Consider the following 16,963-nt stretch of genomic DNA (forward strand, 5'->3'; position numbering starts at 1 on the left):
GGCTTTTAACCCCATGCTGTAGATGAAGAAAGTGAAGCCTGAAGAGGTTCAGTGATTTATCCAATATCGTATAGCAGGTACATGACAGGGCTGGAATCTGAACCCAGGTCTGGCTGACTCCAGACAGGCTGTGATGGCAGAGGGAACGTCCACTCAGGCTGGGAGTGAGGTCCAAGGGGGTTTCTCAGCAGAGGTGTCTCGTAAGTAGCCGGGTGACAAGGTGGGTGAGGGACACATTCCAGGTGGAATGCACAGAAGGGGAGGGGTCTGGTCTGGCAGGTGCAACCCTGGTTATTAGAATGGCAGGTATTAGAATGGAGGGAGTGGCCACAGCTTTGAGCCAGGCCACAGGAATACATGAGAATCCTCTCAAAGGCTTGGACTCCACTCAGAGGGAAAGGCAGGACCAAGGATGTTCAAGATGAGGCTGGTGGGGGATGGGATTGCGAGGGATGGGATTGGAAGTGTTATTTTCTTTTGGGGGACAAAGCACTTGGTGAGTGCTAGAGGCCATTGAAGTCCCCTTCTAAGGCTCCTGCCCTCGCTGTCTGCACGCTCCCTGGAGGAGTCCCGAGGCCAGGCAGTGATGTGTGCTCCTGGGACCGTTCTCCTACCATTCTTAGAAAATGGCCCCATTTCCACAGATGGCCCGGGGCTCTGCAGCTCACCTCACTTCATTCCTGGATCCTCTTCTGCATGTATGAGTTTGTTCAATATGTGTTCTTTGAACCTCGAGAAGTTACGGATGAGGGCCTTGTGGCAACCACCTGGCTGGGGCCCTTGGTGAATGTTTCCACACTGAGCCACAGTCTCCTCATCTGCACCCTGGAGACCGAATCAGTGGTCACCTCCCACCGCCGCAGTGAGGCTTCCGTGGGTGAACCTGTGCCTAGCGCCAGGAAATTACTCTCCATCCATGGTCATGGTTACTATAGTTACCATCCATCATTGTTACTTAGTGGCAGGTGGTGTGTCCGGCTTGGACTCCTTCCTGGCAGAGAAATGCACAGTGTGTTGCCTGGGCTGGTGCATCCCTGGGGCAGCTTTGAGGTCTACCACGAAGACGGAGATTTGTCCTCATGGTCGTGGCAGCTTGGGGCAGTCTCATGAGACTAAAGCCATGGCTTAATCTCCTTGACAAACAGCTCACAGGCCAGCTGGTGCAGCAGCTGGGCCAGCCCTTCATCTACTGATCTATTTCATTTTTTCTTCTCATTGCTCAGGTTGATGGGGATGGGAGTGGAGGGTCCATGGGCTCCACACAGGCTCCCTTTGGCCAACAGAGTGGAGAAGTCTGGATCTTGCCCGACCTTAGATTTGTACCCTGCTGGCTGTTGCACCTCACCTCTCTGAGGTGCTTCCTGTTCTGTTCCAAAGGGACAATGGCTTCTGCCCTGCTGACCCTCCAGAGGCCCAGGGTGGGGGGATTGAGTCAGACAGGGGATCCAGGATGCAGAGTGTTCGAGAGCCACAGGCTGGAGTCAGGCTGCCTGGGCTGGACGAAGTCGGCTGCTTAGCAGCTGCTACCCTCAGTCACTTCTTGATGCCTCAGACTCCTGCTCTGCGGAAAGGAAGAACAAAAATTCTCCTTCTCAGAAGGTATCTGACGGGCTTAAAAGACAGTGACTTTCGCAGTGTCTTATGCACGTCTGTCCTTGGTTCGATGGGTGTGAGTTCTCCCCTGAGGGTCACTGTGAGCCGATCCTTTTGGGGTAAATTGAAGAGGACCCTAGGGGAGTGAAAGATCCCTGTTGACTGTTGTCTATGGGTAGGATGCTTTTTGGGTTTGAGAATTTTCAATTTCTTTTCTTTTTTTTTTTTTTAATTTCTAATTGACCCAGTAAGGTATACATACTTCTAGGGTATGGTGTAGACAAGGGAGTGATCAGGCCAGGGTAATTGGCATATCTCCCAGCTCAGATGTTTATCACTTTGTTTTGTTGGGAGCCTCTAAGCTCCCCTCTGCTAGCTGTTTTGAGATACATGATGAACTGTTGTTGATCAGAGTCGTGCTACTATGCTGTGGACCATGAGGTCAGCTCTCCTACCCAGGGCACCCCTGTACACAGTCACCATCCTCTCTCTCCATCTCCCCCTCCCCCACATTCTTCCCAGGCTCTGCTGTGAGTTTGAGAATTCTTAAATATAAAACACTGAGAACAGGGTCTGGCCAAGGCATGCAGGTACCCCTGTGGTTTACTTGTTTCCCTGATTCTTCCATGGGCTCCTGATAGGCAGGAGTTGGCACACAGTAGGTGCTCACATAACGCTGCTGGATCCATGAATGATCAGCCAGAGTGACAGCCCTGGGGACTCTCCATGTGTTCAACATTTAATGTTCCTTCAATCCCTGTCACCCCCTGCTCTCCAAAGCTGCAAATGATGCCAGTGCACAGGACATATTATTCCTCTGACTCCAGACAGAATGTGCTGGGCACTCATTCTTTGGAGCAGGCCCTGGGAGTCATTGTCCCTAAGTAGAAGGAGCGTTTCTGCTGATGTGGCCAAGAGGTGCATCCAAGGAGAGTTTCAGAATAATTTCTAGTTAATTGGTCCTTGAGTAATCTGCGAAGACCCTTCTGGGTTTGCAAATGAATCTTTCCCCCTTGTTAAATTGGTTTTCATTTTGCATCCCTTAACAGCTCTGGGCATGGTGCCCACTCCTCACCTCCAGGAAAAAGCCCCTGGGCCCCTCAGGGTGGGGACAGGGGCAGGTCAGGGGCTACTTGTCTGTGGAAGAGCTTTCTGTCATTCTCCCAATTTGAAAAGGCAAATTTTCCTTTGGGCTCCAGACTTCGGGTTCTGTAAAACTCAAAATTAATGCATTAAATTAATTTTCTTCTCCCCTTGCTCAGGCCAATTAGCACAAATTAAATTTCACTCTAATTGGCTGAGGCAGAGGCACCACAATCCGGGGGCTTGGGATGGATGCTGATTTCAGGGTTCGGGTGCCATCAGAGACTCCCTGGAGCATGCTGTCTGTGCTGTGTGGCCCTTGTGTGGTCCAGCTCAAGTGCCTTTGTATAAGTGACCCTTAGCTACCCAAAGCCAAGTGGGAGGCCATGGTCAGGCGGAGAGCCTGGCGATTTCTGTCGTAGTCACTCTTGAACTTCACTGAAAGGTGAAGTTGCTGGGCTCCTCTCAGAGATCTTGATCTGGGGGAGCTGCAGGTCCTGGGATTTTCACTGCAGTAACTATCCCAGCTCACTGCAAGGCAGGCACATTCCCAGCAGACTTTAAAGACAACAGGGACAGCACAAGGAGGCTGCATCCCAGAGGGGGCCAGGAGCACTCTGGGAGCACCCCTCCTTCCTAACTGGTGGCTGTTCCATGGATCCCATGGACCTGAGTTTAGGTCTCGGTTCTACCATCTCTTGCTACTGACACAGAAGAATCCCCAAAGCCAGTGGGAGGCATGGCTATAGAACCCCCAACGTCATGTCTGCTCATCCAACGTGCAGAAAGCTAGTCACTGACGCTGGTGAAAAGAGGAAGAGTTCATTGCAAAGTGCAGAGCAAGGCACTGGGCAGCTGTCACTTGATTTCGGGGCTCCCCAAGGAGTTAGGGGTGAAGGTTCTCACAGCTTGAAGTTGGGGTTGAGTGATACATGATCAGCTCATGTCCAGTTCCTGGTTGGTCTGCGGCACCCATCGCTCTTCTTCGATTGGTCAGCGATGTTGCATTCTTTAGGGAATTTGGGGTGCTTCCCCCAAGCCTCCTCTTTGCTCTGTTTCTGCTGAAATCTGCAGTTGCCCCTGTGGTCCTCAAGTACAAGGCAGCTGGGCTGGAAGAGGGCAAGCGACAGAGAGGGTGGGAGGACAGAGCAGCCCCAGGGTTTGGAGCGCCACTGTTTTTTTTGACTCTTTTTGGAGAGTATGTTTTTCTGATGATGAAAGTGGTTAAAAATCAATGATGCAGAAATGCGTCCAAGGAAATGGGAGTCCCTGGGCGCCCACACTTCCAGGGAAGCACCAGTCCATCTTAGCAGTTTAGGAAGGCTTTATTCTATGCCAGCACAAACAACAAGGATCAGACCCATTGTGCTCTCTTGCCACTTGGCTTTTTCCCTCTTTGGGTGATAAATCTTGGGGATTTTTTGATGTCAGAACATATAGATCTGTAGCTGCTTTGCTTAAAGTTTTATTTTATTTAAAAGGTAGAAACACAGACACATACTATACACACAGACACAGACACACACTATACACACAGACACAGACACACATACACGCACAATCACCCATTGTTGGTTCAATTCCCAAATACCTGAAACACCCAGGGCCAGGCCAGGCACTATCAAGGAGCCAGGAATTCCATCTGGGTCTCTTGTGTACTTGAACTATCACCTGCTGCCTCCTAGCATGCACACTATCAGGAAACTAGAGTGTTGAGTGGAGCCGACACTTGAACTCAGGTGACCATTATGGGATACAGGCATCCTAAGTGGCACCTTAACCATCACACCAAATGCCTTCCCCTCATCTCTCTTGATTCTCACTGACAACCATGTGATTTCCAATGCAGAAACCCAATCTATCATTCCTGGTCTTTTTTTTTGGCTTGTTTCCCCTCCACTGGTTTGACAGCACTTTAAAAAGCAACTGACTTTTATTAATTCCTTCCAAATCATTCAACCCAGTTTTCATGGAAACTCCTTGTCTAGTCATATTTTGTAGGTCTATGTAATATCTTACTGAATATACAATTACAGTAAAAATACAACTGGCAAAAATAGGTTGGGAACAAACACACACGCACACACACAGTTGGTATTGGATGTGTGTGGCTGCCACCTGGAAGGAGCAGATGGCCCAGGTGTGGCTGAGAGCAGGCAGGTGCACCGGGCGTCCATCAGGGGGAGAGTGTTGCTTGGTCTAGCAAGATAGAGCACTGGAAGTTGTTTAAGAAGAACTTCCGCCACGGTGGCTGTTTTGTAATTGACCTCTGTGGGCCGGGGGTGTGTCTAGTCTTCTCTCTCTTACTCCTCAAGCAGTTCTGTAAGTCATGCCTCCCCGGTTAACACTGAGAACACTGACATTCAGACAGACATCCTGCCTGGTTGAATGTGTAGCTAGTGAGCGAGTGTTGGACCAAGAACTGCACACCAGTGGGTTGCTTTCCCGTGGCAGCCAGGGCGATCCCGTGGAGTACACAAGGGGCGAGAGGGGATGGTGGCCCCGAGAGTGACTTTTCTTTGGTCACCCCATCCCCCACCCCAGATTGCTGACTTGACCACGGAGCTTGCTGACGAGCGCTTCAAAGGCGACGTGGCCTGCCAGGTACTGGAGAGCGAGCGGGCAGAGCGGCTGCAGGCCTCCCGGGAGCTCCAGGAGCTCAAGGTGAGTGGGCAGGGGTGGCCAGACAGGGTGGCCGGCTGGCAGGGGTCGGCCTGCACCCTGTGCCCACATCTGGGGTTATTAAGATGCACAGGTTGACTGAGTCCCATGTACAAGATCCTGGGGGGATGGGTGGTTCTCCCAGAGGCTTGGTTTTGGAGGTGCCACGGAGGCACTGTCCTTGGCTATGAAGTCGCTATGGTCTGGGATTGTGCAGAAGGTGGATATTTCCTGGCCTTGAAGGTGTTTTTGGATCACGACCATGCAGGGGGCAGGCAGTCCCTGGCCGTGGAGGCACCATGGGTGCACTGAGGTCAGTGGCTCCATTGGTTTGGCCTCTGGCTGGGGACCTAATGGCAGATGATAATGTGGCAGCAGCATGTACAGGGGCGAGAGCAAGAGCAAGGAGAGAGAGAGGAGAGAGAGAGAGAGAGCAAGAGAGCCCGCTGCAGGGCAGGAAGTCAGAGCAAGGGAGAGGGCCCAGGCTTACTCCTTTGACATCAGCTTTTCCCAAGAACGAACTCAGGGACTCCAGAAAGGTTCCCTTAATTCTTTCCCAAGGCACAGCCTCGGTGACCTAAGAGGCCCCACCTCTGAATGTCACCGGACTGAAGACCAGGCTCCTGACACGGGGGCCCTTGGGGGACAAACTCAAAGCCCATCCCAACCGTAGCAGACCCAGAGCCCTGTCTTTCAGAGCAAGTATGAGCAAGTCCAGAAGAAGCTGGGAGAAGTGGAGAAGCAGTTGGAAGAAGCCCAGCAGAAAATCCAGTTGAGCGACTTGGAAAGGAATCGCCCTGGAGGAGGTGAGCTGCCTGGAACTCGGGGGTTGGGCGCTGGGGAACAAGGTTGCTGTTTTATCTCTATCATTCATTCATTCAGGGATACCCCCTGAGCACTTACTGTGTGCTGGGTGTTGCGTTAGGGCCTGGGACTTTGGCAGAGCAAACAGGCGCAGCCCCTGTGTTCCAGGAGCTCCCAGTCTCATGGGACAGGCTGGAATGGAACAGGTGACCCAATGAGGGCTCAAATGAGAAGTTTATCATTGTGGCCGGAGCTGTTTGTAATAATGCAAGGATGGAAAAAGTGGGTCTGTGGGAAGGCACCTTCATACTTACACATTTTTAAATGTGAATGTGAGTGAGTCAGCTTGGAAGTTAAAAGTGAGACCAGTGAAATCGAATTTCTGGATTTGAACCTTGATTCCATCTTCGGATGAGTGGATTTGGGCCAAGCAATTGTTGTGCCTTGGTTTCTTCATCTTTCAGATGGAGGTGATGATAGATTAATAGAAGAAGGTACAGCCCTGCGGGTGGCACAGAGCACGAAACAGATACTAGCTGCTTTATTGTTGTACTACTATTAATGGTGAAATTGCTAACCGTCCTCTTAACAACCAATAGGACACAAACGACTGCTCTTCCAGTTTGAGAGCTGATAAAGCTGTGTCAGGCACTCAGCAGGCATTGAGTGATGAGAAGGTGCGAGAACTCTTACTCTGCGCCGGCAATGCACCGGCTCAGAAGTGCCCTTCTCCCGCAATTGCCCGAGGACACCTCTCTTACGGTTGGCTGGCGTGGTGACATGGCTGTCAGCTTGCCACTGCGCCTCTCACTCTCCCCAGCCTAACAGAGCCAGGTGGAAAGGACGCCTAGTGTGTCAGCTTCTATAAAATCCTTCCATCACCCCTTCTGCATCCACAGAGAATGGATGCCCTTGAAATGTTGGGGATATACCCAGAAGAAGGCAAATCAGGAGTGTGTGTGCGTATGTGTGAGTGTGTGTGTATGTGTGAGTGTGTGTGTGTGTGTGGGGATAGTGCCATTTCCCCAGCGGAGTCTCAGCACCAGTTTCGTCCAGCTGAGATTCATGTCAACAATTGTGCTCCCCAGTTTATTTTCTATGGGAAGATTGGGGAGTGGACGAAGGAAGGAGATACGTTTGGCTCCCAGGGACATTCATCACGATGCTAAATAGGCTCTCAGCTCTGGCTGCTCATTCCAGGAAGCCAACCCACAAATATTTTGTTTTTCATTATGAAAGTAATACGTACTCATTACAGAAAAATCTCTAAAGTATGGGAAAGTTGAAAGAAGCAATAAAACACTTTAATCATATCCGCCACAATGGCACCACAGCCTCCTCTATGGATCGAGCTGGGGTATAAATTATAAAAAATGTTTTCCCTTTATGCATGGCTAAATATTTAAAGAGAATCTCGTATGATATGCACCCAGTGCGGACTTGGACTCTGTGGGGGAGTACAGGAGAATTTTACTTGGGCTGTGCTCTCCAGAAACTTGGAATGCTAGCCTAGAGATCACGTGAACCCAGGAAGGCAGTGACCGGATGTTAGGGGCTGAATGACACCTGCTGATTGAGTGCCACCAGGGGCGGGGGGCGGCGCTGAGGAGGGCAAGACAGTTTCCTCACCTGGCCTGCTCGTGTTGCCCACTCGTGTCACTTGTCCACAGCCTGGCCTGATGCAGAGCTCAGAACTGCCCCCTAATGTTCCCTCTTGCTTTGCAGGCTGTGGTGCCTGCTGCTATGAGACACTTTCCTGATGGGGACACGGGCTTCTTCTCCCCTTGTATTGTTTATTTTGATGGCAATTTGAACAAATGTTAACTCCTTACTATTATGTCATTCTCTTAGATTAGTGATGTGGAAATCCCTATTGGGGTCATCTCTTCCAAGACCTTAACTGTATCCTCCATCCATTCATACAACCTCCTTTCATTGATTTATCCAGCTGTCAATCCACTCATCTCTCTATCCATCAAACATCCACCCATCCACCCACCATTCCTTCTGTTCACCCAACTGTCCACCTGTTAATCCTCTACCCTGCCATCTACCCAACCATACACATCCATCCATCCACCTATCCAATGAGACTAGTTGAACACTTACTATATGGTAGGCATTGGAGTGTGTTCTGAAGGAACAATGATTAATGAGATAAATTTGTTGCCCTTATGAACTTGAGTCCTCTTTTGGATTTTCTTATAAGGTCTCTGATCATACTGGGGTGCAGCTGTATTTGCATGTTTTTTTCTACCACTAGATTATCTTGGAAGTAGATGGAAAGGTTTCTTATTCATTTCATTATCCTTTGTGTGTAGTTCAAACTCACATGCGCAATCAGTACTAGGATGAATGGACACACAGATGCACAGATGAACAAGTAGATGGTCTCTCTCTATTTTTTTTAAAGATTTGTTTATTTGGCTGGTGCCGCAGCTCACTAGGCTAATCCTCCGCCTGCGGCGCTGGCACCCCAGGTTCTAGTCCTGGTTGGGGCACTGGATTCTGTCCCGGTTGCTCCTCTTCCAGTCCAGCTCTCTGCTGTGGCCCGGGAAGGCAGTGGAGGATGGCCCAAGTGCTTGGGCCCTGCACCCCATGGGAGACCAGGAGGAAGCACCTGGCTCCTGCCATCGGACCGGCATAGCTCCGGCTGTAGTGGCCATTTGGGGGGTGAACCAACAGAAAAAGGAAGACCTTTCTCTCTGTCTCTCTCTCTCTCTTACTGTCTAACTCTGCCTGTCAAAAAAAAAAGAGATTTGTTTATTTATTTGAAAGGGAAGAGTTACAGAGAGGCAGAGAGAGAGAGAGAGAGAGAGAGAGGTCTTCCATCCACTGGTTCACTCCCCAATGGCCAGAGTGGACCAGTACGAAGCCAGGAGCCAGGAGCTTCCTCCAGGTCTCCCACGTGGGTGCAGGGGCCCAAGGACTTGGGCCATCTTCCATTGCTTTCTCAGGCCATAGCAGAGAGCTGGATCAGAAGTGGAGCAGCCGGGACTCGAATCAGTGCCCATATGGGATGCTGGCACTGCAGGTGGTGGCTATACCTGCTATACCACAGCACTGGCCCTGATGGTCTCTATATTAACCTATCTGCTTATGCAGTGTTTTCTACAACTCCATTAACTAAAGAGGCATGATTCCATTATTTGTATTGCCAAAAAATAAAACATAAGAAGCTAAAGGAGTCCACTTTATTCCGCCAGATAATTTTAATCAAGTGAGCAAATGATTTTTTAAAACAAACCAGTATTATTTTGCATTTATTAGATCCTTAAATTATTGCTAATTCATTTATTTGCTAATTCAACCAACAGTCAATTATTGTGTGAACCGTGCCACCCAACAAGGTTGACTAGAGGGATAATTCTTTTTTCCTGATTATTTTTCTGGTTTCATTAGGCAATAGTGAGCTTATATCAACAACTACAGAGAATCTTTTATGTGTAGGGAACACTTCTGGATGTCACTGATGATGAAAATAGTTCCTTGGCCCTTAAGGATTATTATGGAATTGCCTTGGGAAAAGAAAGGCATGAACACCCAAAGCTTATACAGACAAATGGTATAAGGCCACCCCATTCTAGGCCAGTATAGACAGTTGGGAGTAATCAGGACAGGCTTCCTGGAGGAAGTGTTTTTAAAAAACTTGAACTGAAAGCAGTTTCTTAGTGTGGAATCCAGGGTTGAGGGCCAGGGACTTACTGAGTTCTGAGAAGTTGCATGCGGAGAGCCACTCTCACTCTGGCGTCACGCTCACCTGTGCTCGCACCCTGGCCTCCCTGGCTCTGTTCCACAGCAGACGAGTGGCAGATGCGCTTGGACTGCGCCCAGATGGAGAATGAGTTTCTCAGGAAGCGTCTCCAGCAGTGCGAGGAGAGGCTGGACTCGGAGCTGACAGCCAGGAAGGAGCTGGAGCAGAAGGTAAGAAGAGGGCGTGCACTGTCTGGGCCACAGAGAGCCGGGCGGTGGGCGGGTTCTGTCTCACTGTGAGTGAGCAGGGAGCTGGCCAGTCCTGGGGCGGGAGCAGGAAGGCACCTGCCGCATCCACTCCTGTGGTGGATTACAAATCCTGCTTCCCGTGGGAAAGGGAAAATGCCTTCCCGACCTGCGGGTCTGCTACCAACTGCATCCCTCTCCATGCTGCACGGACCTGGTGGGAATCACTTTCCATTTGGGGCTGAGATCATTGTAATATGCTCCTAAAATAATCACTCCGTACCCACTCCCGCTGCCTCTAATCTCTCACCTCGGCCAGGGCAATGCCTCCCTGTGCTTGCCTCCACTGCCAGCCACACTGCAGCCAGGAGATCTTTCCGGGACTCCTCACACGGTTCCTGATCCATCCCGATGACGCTGATCCTCGGGCTGGATCGTTCCCCTTATGTGCTTTGTGAATTTTCATTGTGAGCTCATCTCCAGCAGGTCCTGCTACCCCAGCAGCTGCAGAATTTCTTCATTGCAGGATATTTCTTTCTTCCCCTCTTCTCTCATGGTAGATTTTTTCCTTTGGTCTGTGTGTGTTTAGCTATTTGGTTTTTAATATTATTATTATTATTATTATTATGACCGGATATTAAGCGGGAGATTTTAGCTTTCTTTCTATTTACTGGTTTGATGGGAGGGGAGGCTTCTGATGACAGAGTTGCAGGTGCATCCCTGTAGAAGCAGCTCGATTGCGCCTCCTATGGGTTCACCCGGAGATTTCTCTGTCACAGATCTTCACAGTGTGTGGAAAGAGTCCAGTAATGTCTTCACCCACATGAGGCATAGACCTGGGGTTGTGATTCCCTAGGGCAGTGCTTTCTCCCTAAGCTAGAGCCAGGATTCCTCAGCTTTCTTCCCAGCTTTCTTCCCTCCTTCCAGGCCAGGGGGCAGGGTGTGTGTTGTTCCTTCTGACTGGCTCTTTGAAGGGTGTGAGGATGGGAGAGCCTTTGTCTGTCGCTGCACCTGCCATGGGCTAGGGCCTCGTCTCCAGCTCTTGTGCTGACCGCCGCCAGTGTGCTTCTTGCTTTGTGTCTCAGCATTTCTTTCTTTCTTTCTTTCTTTCTTTCTTTCTTTCTTTCTTTCTTTCTTTCTTTCTTTCTTTCTTTCTTTCTTTCTTTCTTTCTTTGTTTCTTTCTTTCTTTCTTTCTTTCTCTCTCTCTCTCTCTCTCTCTCTCTCTCTCTCTCTCTCTCTCTTTCTTTCTTTCTTTCTTTCTTTCTTTCTTTCTTTCTTTTTTGACAGGCACAGTTAGACAGTGAGAGACAGAGAGAAAGGTCTTCCCTTTTCCATTGGTTCACCCCCAAATGGCTGCTGCGGCCGGCGTGCTGCGCCGATCTGAAGCCAGGAGCCAGGTGCTTCCTCCTGGTCTCCCATGGAGTGCAGGGCCCAAGCACTTGGGCCATCCTCCACTGCCCTCCCGGGCCACAGCAGAGAGCTGGCCTGGAAGAGGAGCAACCGGGACAGAATCCAGCGCCCCAACTGGGACTAGAACCTGGGGTGCTGGCGCCGCAGGCAGAGGATTAGCCTAGTGAACTGCAGCGCCGGCCTGTATCTCAACATTTCTGATAGCCTGGAGCTTCCCTTTCTTTCTTGTAGCCAAAGCTGTTACCCAAGCTGCATTGCAAATACAATGTAACTATATAAAAAAGTACATTAGGCAGTGTCAAAAATTTACAATGTTATATGCATATATTATGTATGAGGGCCTTTCAGACATTTCCTGGAAGAACAGAATTAAAAGCTAAATTTCAGGACTGCATTGTGGCACAGCAGGTTAAGCTGCTGCCTGAAGCACCAGCATCCCGTATGAGCGCTGGCTCAAGTCCTAGCTGCTCCGCTGCCAATCCCACTCCCTGCGGATGCACCTGGGAAGACAGTGAGAGATGGTCCAAGTGCTTGGGCCCCTGCCACCCATGACGAGACCTGGGTGGCGTTCCAGGCTGCTGGCTTCAGCCTGGGACATCCCTGGCTGTTGCAACCATTTGGGGAATGAGGCAGCAGTTAAAAGATCTCTCTCTCTCTCTCTCTCTTTCTCTCTTTCTCTCTTTCTCTCTTTCTCTCTCCCTCTCTCCCTCTCTCTCTGCCTCCCTCCCTCCCTCCCTCCCTCCTTCTCTTGGTGTAGCTCTGACTTTCAAATAAATATTTTAGGCAAAAGCTTAGCTTATTTTGATGCAAAAATCATCTTGGAACTAATGCAGTGTTTGTCATAATAAGCATTTCCCACCAAGGTTCTGCAATATGTTTGTGGAAAGTTACCATGATACAGGTTTTTTTAGTGTGTGTGTGTGTGTGTGTGTGTGTTCTTAGCCTTTCTAGATGAATGTGGTGGTAGTCTGACCCCTTTGCCTGTCTTCCATTGTCTCCGGTTATCCTGAATCTGCGTTCTAACAAGTCTGTATTGGTAAGTCTAACCAGTGGTGTGCTAATAGATGGCTTTCAGAGAAGAAACGAGCCCCCGTTTGTAGCATTTGCCGGTGTCCGTGGTGTAAACACCGCTCTTGGCCAGTTGCCGTCTGCCACCGTGGTGCCGCTGGCCGTCAAGCTTGGAAGAGCTGTGCGTGGCTGGCTCCCGTGAGTCAGCCGGTGCCACTCAGCCTGGGCTCCCTTCCAGTCACACCGGCTGCTTCCACACCTCTGGGCCTTTGCATGCACTGCTGTTGCTTCACAGAACACCCCCGTCCTCCTGCCGAGGTAGCCCCACCTGTTTTTTTTTTTTTTTTTAATTTCCATTGTAATACTAAGGTTAAGAGAACAGATTTAATGTAGTTCATGGGTGCCGTTCTAAGAATATAATGATCCTTCCCTTCACCATCTGTTCTTAGGGTATCCACCTACAGGTCACTCCTTTTTATTATTATTTTAAAGATTTTGTTTTTTGAAAGTCAGAGTTATAGAGAGAAAGGGAGAGAGAGAGAGAGAAAGGGGGAGAGAGAGAGAAAGAGAAAGAGAGAGAGAGAGAGAGAGAGAGGTCTTCCATCTACTGGTTCACTCCACAAGTGGCTGCAATGGCCAGGCCTGTGCCAACCCTAAGGCATGAGCCAGGAGCTTCTTATGGCTTTCCCACATGGGTGGCAGAGGCCCAAGCACTTGGGCTACGTCTCTTTCATTCCCAGGTGCGTTAGTAGGGAGCTGGATGGAGAGTGGAGCAGCCGGAACACAAACCAGCGGGGCACCAGCACTGCAGGCAATGGCTTTACCAGCCACACCACAATGCTGCCCCCATGTCACTCCCCTTAGAAAGTCTTGGCAGACGTGGGCTGTGCCTGCATTGCTTCTCCCAGTACGAGCCTGATCATGGTGTACTGTAATTGATCTGCCTGCTTCTCATTCTGCCTGCCGTAGGGTGGGGAGGGGAGGGGCTTGTTCTCCAGTCTCGCTGATGCATCCTCAACATGCAAGATATGCAGAGGTGGGTGCAAGCGAGATCTCGGCAGGTTCTGCCAGCAGTGGAGGAGAGAGCTCGGTGGCCTCCATGGTGGTGGTGCTGGTTCAGTGGTTGCTTGCAAGATGGGCATCCGGTTGCGTGTCTCCAGAGCTGTCCTGGGCTGTAGATGAACGCAGAAGCACAACCGCAAGGAAGCAGCCGGGTTCTTTCCCTAACAAATTATAAAGTCAGGTCAGCCTCCCCGAGGAAGGGGGATATTCATGCTACATTAAAAAGTAATAAAGCTGCAACCTTTTCAGAGTGGTGGAATATAAGAAAACATCCCATTTGCCTTCAAATACTGAATCTAGAATTACAGGCTTCATTAACCCGGAGTTTTGCTTATTTAAAGCAATTCTTTAATGAGGCCATTTCTTCAAAGCCAGAATGCTGAGTTGCACTCTTCCCCACGTCTAAACTAGGGCACCCGGGAGGGTGTTTCCTGCGGGGGATGCAGGAGGCTCTGCTCCCCTGGTTCTCGGAGGCTGCGCACCATGCAGCCCAGCCAGGGCACTACTTCCAGCTTTCACCCGAAAGGCGAGGCCCGTCCCGCGGGTTTCCTGCTCAGGTTTTCTAGGTGTGCCTTTCTGCTGGCTCCACGGCTCACCCTCCCTCACCTCCCTGGACTGATGCAGCTCAGTTATCTGGTGCCCAAGGGGATGTCGAATAGAGGCAGGGCAGATAGAGAGTCTGGTGCAGGGGAAAAGCCTCCGCCTGTGGCACCAGCATCCCACATGGGTGCCAGTTCGTGTTCTGGCTGCTCCTCCTCCAACCCAGCTCCCTGCTAATGCACCTGGGAAGGCAGTAGAGGATGGTCCAAGTGCTTGGGCCGCTGCACCCATGTGGGAGACCCAGAGGAAGCTCCTGGCTTTGCCTGGCCCAGCTATAGCCATTGTCGCTATTTGGGGAGTGAACCAGCAGATACAAGACCTTTCTCTCTCTCTCTCTCTCTCTCTAACTCTAACTCTAACTCTAACTCTAACTCTACCTCCTAAATAAATACATCTTTAAAGAGTCTGTGGGTTGCTGGCAGAAGGTTTACTGAGAAAAAGTAAAAACAACCCTAGGAGACTGGTGAATTTACCCCATTTTACCTCTGAGCAAACTGAGGCTCAGAGCAGTAGCTTCCTGTAGGTGCCGCAGGCCAGAGGGGGTCAAGACTGAGTGACTCTGGCTCCAGTGTCTCCTGCCCATGACTCTCACTTTGGCCGCAGCAGCTCCTTGAGCTTCGGTTGACTGCCTGCATCCATGGATCCCGTGTCTAGGGGTTCAGCCTGCCACGTGTTGCAAATACTTGGGAAAAAATCAGTTGTGCATGCACAGACATCTTGGTGCTCAACGTTACTCCCTAACAACAGAGTTTAGCTGTTTACGTGGCATGTACATTACATTAGGTGCTGTAAGGCATCCGGAGATGATCTAAAGGATGTGGGAGGGGGTGTGTGGGTCCCATGCAAATACTCTGACTTCTTATTCCAAGGGACTTGAGCGCTCATGGATTTTTGGTGTCTGTAAGCGTCCTAGAAGGAGTCCCCTGTGGATTCCAAGTGATGACTGTTTGAACTACAAAGCCCATTCGGTAGCGGCGCCGCGGGATAATGCTTTCTGTTACTCCCGCAGCTTGGGGAGCTGCAGGGTGCCTACGAAGGGGCCAGGAAGGCAGCCCAGCAGCTAAAGAGGAAGTGCCACCACCTGACCTGTGACCTGGAGGACACCCGGGTCCTGCTGGAGAACCAGCAAAGCCGAAACCACGAGCTGGAGAAGAAGCAGAAGAAGTGAGTTGCGGCCCACACCATCCCCTGGGCTATTGGGGTGGGCTGCCTTGGGACTGGCTCCTGGTGGGGACTCCATGTTCTCCTGCAACCCCCCCACCCCCCACATCTGCCAGTCTTTCTTTTCCACGGGACTTAGTCCTTTTGATCCGCATTGATTTTCTTCCTCTCTGCCTCACATCTTACCCCTGCATGGCTCTCCCAAGAATCCAGCAAGAAATGATTCTTTTATCTTACCCAGGCTTGGCTGTTATCTGTTGACCATCTGACCTAGGGGAACTTCCCCGGGCTCTGGGCTTCAGCACCCACATTTGTCAAATGAAGGATTTGTCACAAGGGGGTCAAAGCAGCTTAGCGTGGTCTTTAGGAGCACAGATAGTGAACCATCCTGGGTTGGGGTGGGTGTCTGGCTTAATGGTTAAGACATCTACCTCCCATAGGGGAGTGCCTAGGTTTGAATCCCACCTCCGGCTCCTGACTCCAGCTTCCTGCTAAGGCAGAGCCTGGGAGGCAGCCATGTGAGCAGTAAGAGCTCCTGCCATCTACATGAGAAACCTGGCTTGAACTCCTGGCTCCCAGTTCTGACCCCAGCCCGGGCCAGCCATTGCAGTCTCTGGCGGTCAGTCTCTGTCTCCCAAAGGAACGATTGTGGTTTAAGTGCCAGCTGCGCCTCTTTCTAGTTGTGTGGCCTTGAGGAGCAGAGCATTCGACCCTTCTCATCCTTATTGGTAGTTGGGGCTGAGGACACGGCCCTTTGGGCAGTAGGGCTGAGTAGTTCAGATTCTCACTCCTACCCCATTGTTGAAAATGAGGAGGAGGAAGCCAAGAAATCTCCGCCCTTCTCATTTCAGCCTCAGACTCCCAGATCACGGGAGCAGTTCCAACAGGGACTGGACCTTGCGCACAAGTGAGATCCCAACCTTGAACCTGCAGGCTCATTCCCATACCTGCTTTCCTGTCGGGAGCTGCCCGTTAGGTGACAGGGGAGCCTGGATGGGTCGCCAGGCCCACACTCCTGGGCTTCCTTGTGTAAAACCTTGTCTTCTGTGAGGCTTTGACCCCTGGACAACTCGGCTGTGTCTGCAGTTCTTCGGCTGTGTCTGCAGTTCTTCTGCTGTCTTGTCTTGGTGTGGGCAGAGGCTTACTGGGGTCCTGGATTGAGAAAGCCCGGCCCCATCAGAGACTCCATAGGCAAGAAATAGGTGAACACAGCCTCTCTTAGAAGATCCAGAACAAAAGAGGGAAAAATATTCCTGTGTGAGTGAAGACATGAGTTTGCTGAGGGTGTCTCTTTTCCAAGAGGTTGCAAGTAGAGAATTGCACTTCCATGGGGTTGGCGTATATTTCTTTTTTTTTATTTTTAATATTTAGTTATTTATTTGAGAGGTAGAGGTACAGAAAGAGAGAGAGAAATGAAAGAGAGAGAAGCAGAGAGAAATGTCTTTCCTCTGCTGGTTCACTCCTCAAATAGCCGCAATGGCCAGAGCTGGGCCGATCTGAAGCCAGGAGCCAGGAGCTTCTTCAGGGTCTCCCATGTGGGTGCAGGGGCCCAAGCACTTGGGCCATCTGCTGCTGCTTTGCCAGGCACATTAGCAGGGAGCTGGATTGGAAGTGGAGCAGTTGGGACTCGAACCACCCCCA

The 16,963-nt window shown here is 50.6% G+C and overlaps 1 protein-coding gene across 4 annotated transcripts in view; it reads left to right on the plus strand.

Annotated features, from left to right (window-relative positions):
* MYO18B (myosin XVIIIB) overlaps positions 1 to 16,963 on the plus strand; it is a 245,008-nt gene that overhangs the window by 106,981 nt on the left and 121,064 nt on the right. For 2 of the 4 annotated variants that reach the window (XM_070066045.1, XM_070066043.1), the window contains exons 25-28: positions 5,221 to 5,340; positions 6,035 to 6,143; positions 9,941 to 10,065; positions 15,171 to 15,325. In XM_070066045.1, the coding sequence (XP_069922146.1) occupies positions 5,221 to 5,340; positions 6,035 to 6,143; positions 9,941 to 10,065; positions 15,171 to 15,325 (509 nt within the window). The remainder of the gene's footprint in view (positions 1 to 5,220; positions 5,341 to 6,034; positions 6,144 to 9,940; positions 10,066 to 15,170; positions 15,326 to 16,963) is intronic. The other 2 variants (XM_070066042.1, XM_070066044.1) reach the window with 1 other exon arrangement.

Source organism: Oryctolagus cuniculus, chromosome 21 (genome assembly GCF_964237555.1).
Source record: "Oryctolagus cuniculus chromosome 21, mOryCun1.1, whole genome shotgun sequence".
Classification (NCBI taxonomy): Eukaryota; Metazoa; Chordata; class Mammalia; order Lagomorpha; family Leporidae; genus Oryctolagus; species Oryctolagus cuniculus.